Genomic DNA, 12,253 nt, shown 5'->3' with positions numbered 1-12,253 from the left:
TTCAAAACCGTGAACTTTTTTTTCAAAACCGTGAACTTTTTTTCAAAATCGTGAACTTTTTTTAAAAGTCGATGAACTTTTTTCAAAATCACGAACTTTTTTCAAAGTCGATGAACTTTTTTTGAAATCGATGAACATTTTTCAAAAATTGATGAACTTTTTTCAAAATTGATGAAATTTTACGTAACATGATCTTTTTTAAAAACCAATGAACTTTTCTGTAATTCATGAAATTTTTTCCCAACTGTTTTCAAATAATTTAAAAATCAAAGCGTTACAATAAATGTTTACATCTAATAAATTGCCCGGCGACAGATGTACTTTAAATATTCGCCCTACCTTGTGGTTAGTTGTGCGGTGTAGTTTAGTTGGTTAGCCCTTGTCGTTCGCTACTGGACGGTGCGAGTTCGATCCTCTGTTGAAACCATTTTTTGGCTGTTTTTGCTCGCAAACGAGCTCTATCCACTGCCTTTTTGCTGGGCCGGCCCAGTTCACAGCCGCGTGGGCGCCCGAACTGCCAACTGGCACTAAAGGCGCGAGCTCCCGATGTCGCTTAACGCGAAGTATAGGGCGCCCCGATGGGTCAACGAGGGGGAGATTGGGTCCCGATCTCGCGGTATTCGCGTCCAAAACATTATGGGCTAAGCCCAGTTTGCAACGCGAGCAGATATAACAGACTGACTCTGGCAGGGAAGGGTACTGCCCCATTTTTGCTAGGTTTCCCTCTCCGCCGCCACAGCCGCTTCTCCCCATCTCCCTCCTCGCCGCCGCCCCCCGCTCGCCGCCATGGGACGCATGCACAGCAACGGGAAGGGCATGTCGTCCTCGGTGATCCCCTACAAGCGGGAGGCCCCGGCCTGGGTCAAGACGTCCGCGCCGGACGTGGAGGAGATCATCGTCCGCGCCGCCAAGAAGGGTCAGCTGCCGTCGCAGATCGGCGCCCTGCTCCGCGACGGCTACGGCATCCCGCTGTCCAAGGCCGTCACCGGCGCCAAGATCGTGCGCCTCCTCAAGGCCCGCGGGCTGGCGCCGGAGATGCCCGAGGACCTCTACTTCCTCATCAAGAAGGCCGTCGCGATCAGGAAGCACCTGGAGAGGAACAGGTCGGACGTGGACGCCAAGTTCCGCCTCATCCTCGTCGAGAGCCGGGTCCACCGCCTCACCCGCTACTACCGCCTCACCAAGAAGATGCCCGCCGCCTGGAAGTACGAGTCCACCACCGCGAGCACTCTCGTCGCCTGATTCGGTTAAGCTTCGGTTCCTTGACGTAATTCTCTGCAGCTTTGGACTTCGGTTTTGTGTTAAGTAGTAAGCAATGCTTTTTGGGGTTGTAAGCTGTTAAACATATCAGCTACCGCTCGTGTGTGCCTGGACAGAAGTATTTCGAGAGTTTAGTGGGACTGGATCAGGTTTTGATCCTTGGAAGTTGAGACTATTTACAATGTGTTGGTTTCCTAACTTCGAGTAGGCTGGTAATGCTCTTCGTAGGTGTATTGCTGTCACAAATCCTGCAGTGGAGTAAGAAACTTGCTAATGCACTCTTCATGTTTTATCCTGTTTTATTGTTGTTGCGAGCTCACTGTTGATGCAGGCTAGATTTACTTTCTATATAGCTGGCTATCAACAAATTAAGGGGGAGAGGTCTTTTTTGGAATGTTTTCATTCTTGTTTAGGCTTTCTAATGAGCTACTATCCATGTGCTTGTGTAATGTGCATCATTTGTAACTTAAACATTAAGCATATAACCCTATATGAGTATACAAACATGAAACATGCACCGTTAACAACTTGAGTGATGAAATCTTCATCCGGTAATGATCAACCTGCTATGAAGATCATAATCAAATTAATTAATTTGCCAAAATCACACCGCTTTTGCAAAACCAGTTCCTCCTTTTGAACTGAAGAGGGGTGGAGGGTAACCTTAGGTCAATAATTTGCACCTTTACTAGTATTGGTCTGAGATTTTACTTATGTTTCTTTGCTTCTTGGACTATTGGTCTGGAGGTTTTACTTGCGTTTCTTTGTTCCTTGGACTATTGGACTGGAATCGATGTCCTGTTCTGTTACGCTTCCTACGTTTGATCAGTAGTAAATCAGTTGTTCATACCATGTAGGATGCATACCAGGTAGTTCTTGGTTCCGATGCTTCCTGTGTAGGCAGTAATTATGTAACCTGCAATAAATACCTTGATCAAATGAACTAATTTGCCAAAATCACATCATTAGTTCATTAATTTGCACCTCTACCAGTATTTGGTCGGAGATTTTACTTGTGTATCTTTGTTCGTTGGAACTATTATTTGGCCTGGAATCAGTACCCTGGCCTATTGCATTTCCTATGGCAGATCAGCCCCCCTCTGCCCGTAATGATACAATAAAATTTCTAATGAAAGTTTAAATTATCAGATAGCTTCCAAATGGTGGTTCTTTACTTTGAGAATGAGATTTGCAGCTGTAGCTTTTCTTTTCTCTATGCTGATAATCATAGGCCTTGGGGGTTGGAGCTCTATAATCTAATTTAGCAGTGAACTCGAATGATGTTACTTAGTACATTTCAGATGCCTATGTGCAACAGACATTCACATTTAGATTGTCGCACTAACATTATTGCATCGGAATATTTTGTTTGACATTATTGTTTAGATGATATATCAAGTGCTCAAACCATTTGTTGTTATTGATTGTGTTGTTTATGTTTACTTTACTTGGTGAGGATCTTGAGAATATGTTGTGCTATTGTATCATGGTTGGTTATTAGCTTTCCAAATGTTTCTTTGGATAATCCAAACTTGTTTCAGGCCTTGTTCAGTTACACCCCTTCTCAAAGGGATTGGAGGGGATTTTGACTTGTTGATGATTTAATCTCCTCAATCCCTGCCAATCCCCTCCAATTTCCTGTCAACCGAACAAGGCCTCAGTGGGAAATATTTTCCTTTTAAATCCCTTGGCCCTGACTCCTGTGCATGAACTAAAGCTCGGAGTACAGTAATATCTGCTTGAAAAAAATCTACCTCCCAGCCCATAATGATCCAGGACCTAATTGTTTAGTGTGACCGTATCATAATTTCTTTGATGGAAGTTCAGATAATATGAGATAGCTTCCAAATGTAAGTTCCAAATAGTGGTTCTGTCTATGCTTCAGCTGCAGCTGTCTATGATGAGCTTTGCAGCTGCAGCTGCTTTGCTGTCTGTGCTGTTAATCTCAGGCCTTTTGTTGCCTATATGCTGTTAATCTTAGGTCTTGGAGTTCGAGTTCTATAATCTAGGTTAGCTGCGGACTTGAATGATGTTATTTTCCTTTCAGATGCCTATGTGCAGCAGGCACTCACATTTCGGTTGTAGCACTAACATGATTGCAAACAAGGGTCTTTTTAATTGTAGCACTAACAGGCGTTGAAGATTTTGTTTGACATTTGTTTGTCTAGATGACCTATCCTAGCACCCAAGGGTCTTTTCACGTACTATGTTTCCGTGTTCAAACTTTTCGGTTGGTGATATACCAATTGCTCAGACCATTTTCTTGTTCCTGATTGTGTTGTTTACCTTACTTGGTGATGATCTCGTGAATATGTGGTGCAGCCCTATCATTGTTTTGCTTTGAGGGGTTCAGAATATTTCTTTGGACAATCAAACTTGTTTCAGGTGGAAATATTTTTCCTTTGAACTTCTTTGGCCCGTAATGACTTAACTGAAATCAAGCATCAAGCACTTCTCAGCTGTGGCCATACGCCAAAGATGTGTGTGATCTGCCAATCTGCTATCCTGTCCATTTAGTCCAGCACTCAGATGGCGTGCCGCACAAGAAGCAATCAGGCATGTTTTGTAACACGAACGCTAAACCCTTTGCAATGATTGACCAAACCAAGCAGAAGCAGGTACCAGCGCCGCTGGCTGGCCCGAATAATGGTGCGTGCATGATCTCAACCAAGTTGGATGCTTGATCTGAATAGATTGGAGATATCGTACGCACTTGCCCTTTAGATTTGTTTGTTGGCTGAATCTCAAACTAATCGGCAGCATATGCTGCCCCTCAACTTGCATACATTTCCAAGTGCCGTGGTTAGGGGGCTTGACCGCTGATCAGTGGTTGCGGCAGCATGGGTTGATGCCAACCAAGATGCATGTCAGGGCTGGTGGTTTACTCAAGTCGGGAGGTTTGGCTCGACTGTCGTACTGTGCTGCTGATATCGTGCTCGGTGTGCGCTTTTGTTTATGGGAGATGCCGTTGCCTGTTGATGTTTGTGATATTCTAGGTTTTGGACCACTCTCACCGGCTGGCTTTGCTGGTATAGTTATGCCACCATGCTTATTCTATAAGCTTGTACACTTGACAACTTTGGCATCAACATCTAGGCAACTTTGCAACACACACTCCGGATGTTTTACTTGCTACTCCGTCCATCCCAAAATGTCAAAAAACGTGTTACATTTTGGGACGGAGGGAGTACATTTTCCTTTGATGCAGTTGCTAGTTTCTGCTTCTTAGAAAGCTTGAGTTTTTCCCTCACTACGTGCTCTCCTTAATTTGTACACATAGGCCAGTTCATCCGGTGCAGTTGGGCGTTTACTTCACAGCTACTGGTGATCACCACTGTCATTTTACTTTACGAACGTAGTACTCTTAAAACATTCATCAGAAACACATGGGGTCACGTTGCGAGCAGTCAAAGCCCGGCAGGAATTCCCTGATGGCGCCAAATGCAGGATAAAAACAAGGACGTTCGGGTACACTTGCTATCCCGCACCTTGCCATTTCTTTATGGGCCGCGGCCAATAAACAAGGCACCTAATCTCGGGCCATGCTGCCATGGCGCCGTTCGAGATCGGACAGTTCATCGCCGCGCCCGGGCAGCCATTATATATCCGTCTCTGGATCTAGCAGATCACAGCCCCGCATTGATCGCGTCCCGTCTCCATACTTCGCTACTCACCTGTTCCTGTACTGTGATCGCTAGCTAGCTTCGTGCATTCCCATGGCCAGCCTGGTGCACCAGACGGCGGCGCCGATGCCGGCCGCGGCGGCGATGGACGACGACTTCATGCCGCAGAGCTTCGGGTGCTTCGGGCGGTCGCTGTCTCGGGCGTCGTCGGCCCGGCGGCTGGAGTACAGGGCGCTGAGCGGGGAGGGCGGGGAGGAGATCAGGCGCATCGCGCAGGAGGAGCGGTCGGCCAGGGCGAAGCTGCGGTGGAAGGCGGTGGCGCAGGAGATCATGGCGAGGAGGAGGGGCGGCGGCGGCGGGGCGCGGAGGAGGAAGGCCTGCTTCAGCTACGACTCCAAGAGCTACGCGCTCAACTTCGACCAAGGCGCCGCCGCCGAGTAGAGATTAGCGAGCGATCAGATCGCTGGCGATCGAGATGCAGCTAGCGCCTAGCGTGCGTGGCTGGCACTGCGGCCAGCTGGCCGGCGACCGATGCCGGCGGGGGAATGGGGCGGCCGTGGCATGGTTATTGTTGGTTGAGAATTGAGAATGTGGAGGTCTAGTTTTGGTGCCGGATCTTGTGTTCTTTGGTTGGTTATTCATTCTTGGTTCAGAATTGAGATGGTGTGTGCATGCACTGACGGGTGGCTGATGCGTGCTGACATATTCATGTGGTGTAATAAGACGAGCTGCTACATGTTTCGAAGTGTAAATACACTGCGTTTTGTCTGCTTTATAATGGTCGGTTGTTTCGCCAGTAAATTGCCCTCGTCCATTGTGTCGTAGAGCCGTGAAAACAAGAATGCTTGTGAAAAATGAGACCAATTCAAAGGCTAACCCTTGTTGGTATTTTTTTATAGGAGAAACTCCTTGAACGTTGTGCGTCTGAGTCGGGACTCAAACTTGAGTGGGCTGGCAGCAACCCTAGCTGCCCAGCCAACGGGTCGATGCCCTTGTGATCATTGAATGCATAGCACAATAGCTGGTGGCTACTGCCACCTCAAATTTTCCGTGTGACATGTAAATTATGGTCGGCCGCCGCATGGTACGCTCATGAATTGTTTGTGCGGGAAACACATGCAACCGCGAGAGGAATTGATGTGGTGTTTCAGAGTCGGAAACCTTTGTTGACCGGTCAAACACGATGGATCCGTTGCATCCAAAACATTAACGTGCGCATCAAAGGCGTCTCCTCGCGCGTTCGCATGTACGACAAAAAAATGCATCCATCAGGCTCCCATCGGCATCGCTCGTCCCCGTCTTTACTGTGGCGAAGTATAAAAAAAACTAGCGATGGATCCCTTCCTTCCTTTGGAAGGTAACCTCTACTTTTCTTTCACCCCACATCGTCACATCAGCTCTGGCACGCAACCTCCAAAGCCTCCGCCTCCGCCGCCGCCGCCATTTCTCTCGTCTTCTCCTCCCCTTTCCCGTGCCCTAGCCTATTTCTAGCCCTCCACCTCTCCCTTTCTTCCTCGAGTACGGCAGCGGAAGGGGGGCCGCGACGGGAGAGAGGTTCTCCACCCCTAACAGACGACGTCACCGCCCCCGACCTTGGCCTCGTCTGCAGCAACAGCACGGACCTCTGCCCGTGTGTCTCTGTCTCGCTGCTCATCCTCCGGGAGGGGACTCGGAAGGAGGGTCGTGCTCCCGGTTGGGATCTCCGTGCTCCCTCTCCCGCGCCTCCATCTGCGTTCGATCTCATCGCTGGTGAGTAGTGCTCGGCTCAGCGTGGGGATGACCTATGAGATTCTTAGTTTGAATTCTGATGTGAATGAGTAGTGTTGTGCTCAGCGTGGGGATGACCTATGAGATTCTTAGTTTGAATTCTGATGTGAATGTCCTAAAAACCGATGCAAATCTGTCTTGAGAACATAACCTTCGAATCACGGAACCTTGAGATTTTCTGAAGCTTTAGTCCCAAGCCTGAAAATGACTAGCTGGCTAGGTTAATCATCGCTCTGAGGAAATCAAAATCTTCTGTGGGAATGGCCACTCTGAATGTTCTGAACCATCCCTTGATGCCGTCTCTAGGTCCGTCCAGGCCCTGCCGTCCACTTGCCGACTTCTTCTTGGCGTAATGGGTTGAGTACGTTGGTCTGTGTTGGTCTCGAGTTTTGGTCTTGTTGTAGAGGTCTTCGGCAGAGGTTGTGACACGGCTCGGTTGATCTGTGGCTTGCCCCATGGCCATGGGCATGAGGTTGGCCTAGGTGAAGCAAGTATTGTAGTACGCGTGGTGGGTGTGTTTGGTGGATGTGGATGCTAATTCCTGTGATGGCCGGAAGGCATTCTATCCGGCTTCTTTGCCGCTTCTTCTTTAATATATGATACGCATGCTCATGCGTATTCCAGAAAAATGTTCTGAACCATCCCTACCCATATAAAGAAATTGTGGGAGCGGGACGGCGGGATCTGCTCCGGGCGGTGCGGGACGTGCTACTGTCGCTCATGCAGCAGAACGGCGTCAACCTGATCTTGTGGAGAGCGAGTGAATTATTTCTGTTCTTTATCTTTTCCCTATTCTTAACATTGGCAAACAATCTCAGGATTTCGCACATGTGCAATCTTCACACTAAATAATTTCTTGATATAGAGTCGAACCAGAACATGTATCAAGGGACCATGACATATCTAGCATCGGTATCTGAAGATGGCAAGATCTGGTCATGGCATCTGACTTTTGACAAGTCAGTATCTTCCAAGAAAATTAATCCTGCTCGGCCTCTTCGCGTGGTTCGTTGAGTGCTGGGTCGTGCCATTGTCTAACTGGGTGCCCCTCGCGGCCGCCGTCTGGGCGATCATTCAGGTAGCTGTTGTTTCTTTCCCCTGTGTTGGTCAGATCATAAATGGATTCATAGTTCGTTTGATGCCATCTTACTTTTAGTATAGCATGTATAATGTCTCATCTTGGGCATTCACATGATACTTTGTAATTTCTGAAAGAGAAACAGAGTGTGAACTATAGCTTTTTATTTGTTAGGAAATTCTGATATGTTATGTTTTGTTAAGTGCTAATAATGATTTTGAAAGTGAGATTAGCAGCAAACAACATTTTATCTAGGCCCCTAATGGTTCCGTTTGTCTTCTTAGTTCTCACCCTTTTGTATCCGTGATGCAGTATGGGGCTGTAGAAGATTTGAACAAAAGATGGAAGCGAGTCAATTGCAAGAAACCATCACATTTGTGGCTAGGTTTGCAGGAAACTACCAAGTCGTTAATCTGTTGCAAAAAACACCGTAAAATCTCTTAACCCGTTGCAAAAAGCACTGAACAGCCGTTTAGCCTCGTTTGATCTCTTTTCCGACAGGTGGGCCCCGAAAACGCTGACGTGGCGTGACGGACAGGCAAACGGCGCCGTTAGGAACAAAATGCTCAAGACGCCGCGCCGGTCGGTCCTGTCGGTGCTCGCCAGACAGATCCCCCGCGCCCTCTCTCTCTCTCTCTCGCCCCTCTCTGGCTCCTCTCTCTGGCTCTGGTCGCCGTCGGTGAGAAGCCAGCTCGCCGCCGTCCGCCATGGTTTCGTGGAGCGACAACAGCGAGGAATCGGGCTACGAGTACTCTTCAGGCGGCTCCCCTATCAAGGTCAGTGATGTGTACCCGTAGGTAGGGTTCTTGTTTGGGGATTTTGTTTTTCCTGCTCGATTTGAACCCGTGAGATGGATTTTGCGCGTTTCTTTTGTTGATGTAGATCCCGACTACAATCGAGGACCCGAACTACTCCGGTGTTGACGATGAGGTGATGGTGATGTGTGAGCATGGCCAGCCGGCGAAGAGGCATGTTTGCTTCGAAGGGATTAGCACTGGGAGGAGATTCATTGCCCGTGGACTTGATGTGAGTGCTAGCAAAAATCTGTAGTTTGCTCATTTTGTGAAGAAACTATAAATTGTTCATATGCACTGTTCATTGTTCATGTTCACTACTCATTGTTCATGTTCACTGTTCACCTAGTAGTTTAGTTAAAGGTACTGTCATGTACCATACCATAGTGACTGAGTGAAGTAAATGAATTGTTCATACATATAAATGAAGAACACCACAGTGATATAAATGAAGTAAATGAATTAAATTGTGCTATAAAAATTAAGTACATAGATATAAAATTAAGGTATCCATAGTGACTGAGTGAAGTAAATTGTGCTGTTAAAAAGTATCATAGTGCATTGTTCATAGATATAAATGAAGTAAATGAATTGAACTGAATTGTATTGTGCTGTTAAAAATTAAGGTATAAATGAAGCAAATTCAGTGTAGTATGCTGTTAAAAATTCAGATATAAATTCAGAATTGAGCTGAATTGTGCATGTGCAGTATACTATAGTTGTTTTGAATTGGACTGAATAGAAGTGAAGTGAAAAAGGAAGTAAATGCATTTGTACTTGTTGTTTTGCAGGAAGCAAGCAGTTGTGGTGTTGTTCAGTGGGTAGATGAGGAGTGGCCAGAGCATCTGCAGAATGCTCTTCACAAACTATGGCTTTTGTATGAGGATTGCCAGCGTGCTAATAGGATGGCATGTCTGAAACATTCATCACTTGTCCACAATCTCACATCACAGAAGAACAAGCTACAGGAGACTTATGAGAAGCTTGTTGAGGATGTGAACACCCTACTTGATACCCAGGACAATATTCACAAGGAAAATGAAGTCCAACAAGGTGAACATGAGGAGATCACTCCTCCTTTGGACAACAATATTTCAGCTTTGAAGGAACAGCTGGGTGCAATGGATGCTAAGAACAAAGAACTGAAGCAAAAGGTTGACCAGTTGAAGAGCATTCAGGTTGCCCAAGGTAATGTGATTAGGAATCTGAAGTTTGCTCATTTGAAGGAGAAGGAAAAGTTGAGCACTGAGAGGAGGAATTTGGAGTTTCACATTGCTGATCTTGTCAAAGCTAGTGACAAGAACAAGAGAAAGCTGAAGGACATCAAGGATATTTGTGATGAAGAGCGATTTGTAATCTGACCATGTGGGTCATTATCTTAAGTTTCAAGCATTGAACTATGGTTTGTAATGTGTGAACTAGTGGCAGTTTGCAGTATTTGAAGTAGGGTGTAGCCTTAAACTATGTCTTGTAAGCTTTGAACTATGGTGTCATGATGTTAACTATGTTGTTAAGTATGATGTTAACTATGGTGTCACAACTAGATGATCAAATTAGGTAATCTTGGATCACAGTAGTAGCCACATTCATCACACTTATTAGCAAACAATAAGAAAATTAGGAGCCACAACTAACCAGAAAGTACTCAACCAAAATAAAGATGTTTTGAACATGAACAGCTAACCAGAAGCAACACCAAGTTTTCATCACAGACCAACAAGTCCACTAGGTACCTTACATGAAAGTACTCATGACAACCAGAATAAAGATGTTTAGAACATCAACAGCTAACCAGAAGCAACACAAGTTTTCATCATAGCCCAACAAGTCCACTGGGTACCTTACATGAAAGGTGTCATCACAACCAAAATGCAGATGTTTTGAACATCATCAGCTCACCACAAATTAACACAACTTCACCCGCTCCCTTGAGAACAGTTGAACCACTCAGACATCTTAAAGGATGGCTTCCTCACTCTTCCACTACCTGCAACTCTTGGGGGGGTGAACTTGTTTCTTCCTCTTGGCCCAGCAGCAGTAGAGGAACTTGGACCAGCACCAGTAGTAGAAGAACTTGGACCAGCACCAGCAGTAGAAGTTGCAGTCCTTGTAGTTTTAGCTTTCTTTGTTGCCCTTGTAGCAGGAGGAGCAACAGCTGCAGCAGGAGCAGAAGGAGCTCTCCTTGGTGCACTTGGAGCTGAAGCAGGAGCAGAAGGAGCTCTCCTTGATACCCTTGGAGCCCTTGGAGCTGGTGGAGCTGGAGCTGCAGTTTGAGCAGCAGCAAGAGCAGAAGGAGCACTTCTCCTTGGTGGCATGGGAGCAGGAGCAGATACAGTTCTGGGTGTATCATTTCTCCTGTTTTCCTGAAATTACAGCATACAAATGTTAGAAACTGGTATGTGAAATTTTACAAAGACCTACAACAATAGTTACCTGGTGCTGGTTCATTCTCATAGCTAGGGCTGGTTTAAGAGCCTGCTTGCAACTAGTGTATCTATGCCCAGTCCTATTGCAATTGCTACAAGTGATAGTTGCCATCCTAGATGTATCCTTTGGAGCTGGCTTTTCAAACTTGCTCTTTCTCCTCTTTGTCTCTTTGTTTCCTGGCTTTTCTTTGAACACTGGTGGTTCAATGTCAGGGGTTCTAGTCTTTGGCCACAAATCAGGCCCAGGCACAGGGAAAACTATTGGACTATAAGCTGCCTTATACATTGGTTTCTTGAAGAAATCATGAACAAAATCTTCTGGCTGTAGTTTTGCCTTGTTGATTGCAGAAACACCATGATTGCAAGGTACTCCACACATGTCCCACTTCCTACAACCACATGTATGTAGCAACAAGTTAACTGCATATGTGCTTTCTCCACTTGTCACCTGGAAGAGATCTGGTCCAGCTTTGATAGACTGACAAAACCTAGAATGATGTTTTGCTTCCTCTAGCTTCTCAGCATATGTTGGGCATATCTGCCACTTAGCAGTCTCAGTCTTTGTCCTATTTGCATTGAACTTCACTAACAGCTTTGTCCTGATCCCATCTACCATAGTTCTAATGGTTTGGCTCTGACATCAAGTATCATCTTGTTAAAAACTTCACTTATATTATTCACTACCAAGTCAGTTTTGCAATTGTTGTCCATGGCATGCCTAGCCCATGTATGTTTTGGTATCCTAGATAGCCATTTCCAAGCTGGCTCACACTCCTTTTTCATGCCTTCCATTGCTGTTACATAACCATGCTCAGTATAGGAATAACTTGCCTGATACATGTATTTCTTCAACTCTTCCCCTCTAAAACCAGCAGTTTGAAAGTTCTGATAAATATGTCTAAGGCAGAATCTTTGTTTGCAATTGGGGAATACATTGTTTATGGCTGTAAGAAGGACCTGTTTGAATGAACTACAGTTTGAGAATACTACAACAATGCCATGTATGAAATTAATAAACAAAGACAATTAATAAGCAATGCAAGCAATGATTAGAGTAGAGATAGTAGTACCTTTTGCCTGTCAGATATAATAGTGTAGTAGCCAAACTTGCCTGACTCACCACCAATGGCATATTTTAATTGAGTAAGAAACCAAGACCAGCTTGTTGTGTTTTCCTTGTCCACTATTGCAAAAGCAATGGGAAATATGTTATTGTTTCCATCTCTTCCAGTGGCAGCCAAGATTTGCTGCCCTGTTGTCAACTTTATGAAGCAACCATCAACACCTATCATACAAGATCACAAG

The 12,253-nt window shown here is 45.7% G+C and overlaps 2 protein-coding genes across 2 annotated transcripts; both read left to right on the top strand.

Moving 5' to 3' along the window:
* The first annotated feature begins 666 nt into the window (after positions 1-666).
* LOC109778866 (small ribosomal subunit protein uS15z) lies at positions 667-1,550 on the top strand. Its single transcript, XM_020337453.4, has one exon. It carries the CDS (start codon positions 787-789, stop codon positions 1,240-1,242), a length of 456 nt encoding a protein of 151 aa, XP_020193042.1. The 5' UTR covers positions 667-786; the 3' UTR covers positions 1,243-1,550.
* Positions 1,551-4,753: 3,203 nt separating this feature from the next.
* On the top strand, positions 4,754-5,635 carry LOC109778864 (uncharacterized). Its single transcript, XM_020337451.4, has one exon. It carries the CDS (start codon positions 4,977-4,979, stop codon positions 5,322-5,324), a length of 348 nt encoding a protein of 115 aa, XP_020193040.1. The 5' UTR covers positions 4,754-4,976; the 3' UTR covers positions 5,325-5,635.
* The last annotated feature ends 6,618 nt before the right edge of the window (positions 5,636-12,253 follow it).

The sequence above is a fragment of the Aegilops tauschii genome, chromosome 2 (assembly GCF_002575655.3).
Source record: "Aegilops tauschii subsp. strangulata cultivar AL8/78 chromosome 2, Aet v6.0, whole genome shotgun sequence".
Classification (NCBI taxonomy): Eukaryota; Viridiplantae; Streptophyta; class Magnoliopsida; order Poales; family Poaceae; genus Aegilops; species Aegilops tauschii.
The sequence above is the reverse complement of the archived record's forward strand: the minus strand, read 5'-3'. Positions and strand labels throughout refer to the sequence as shown.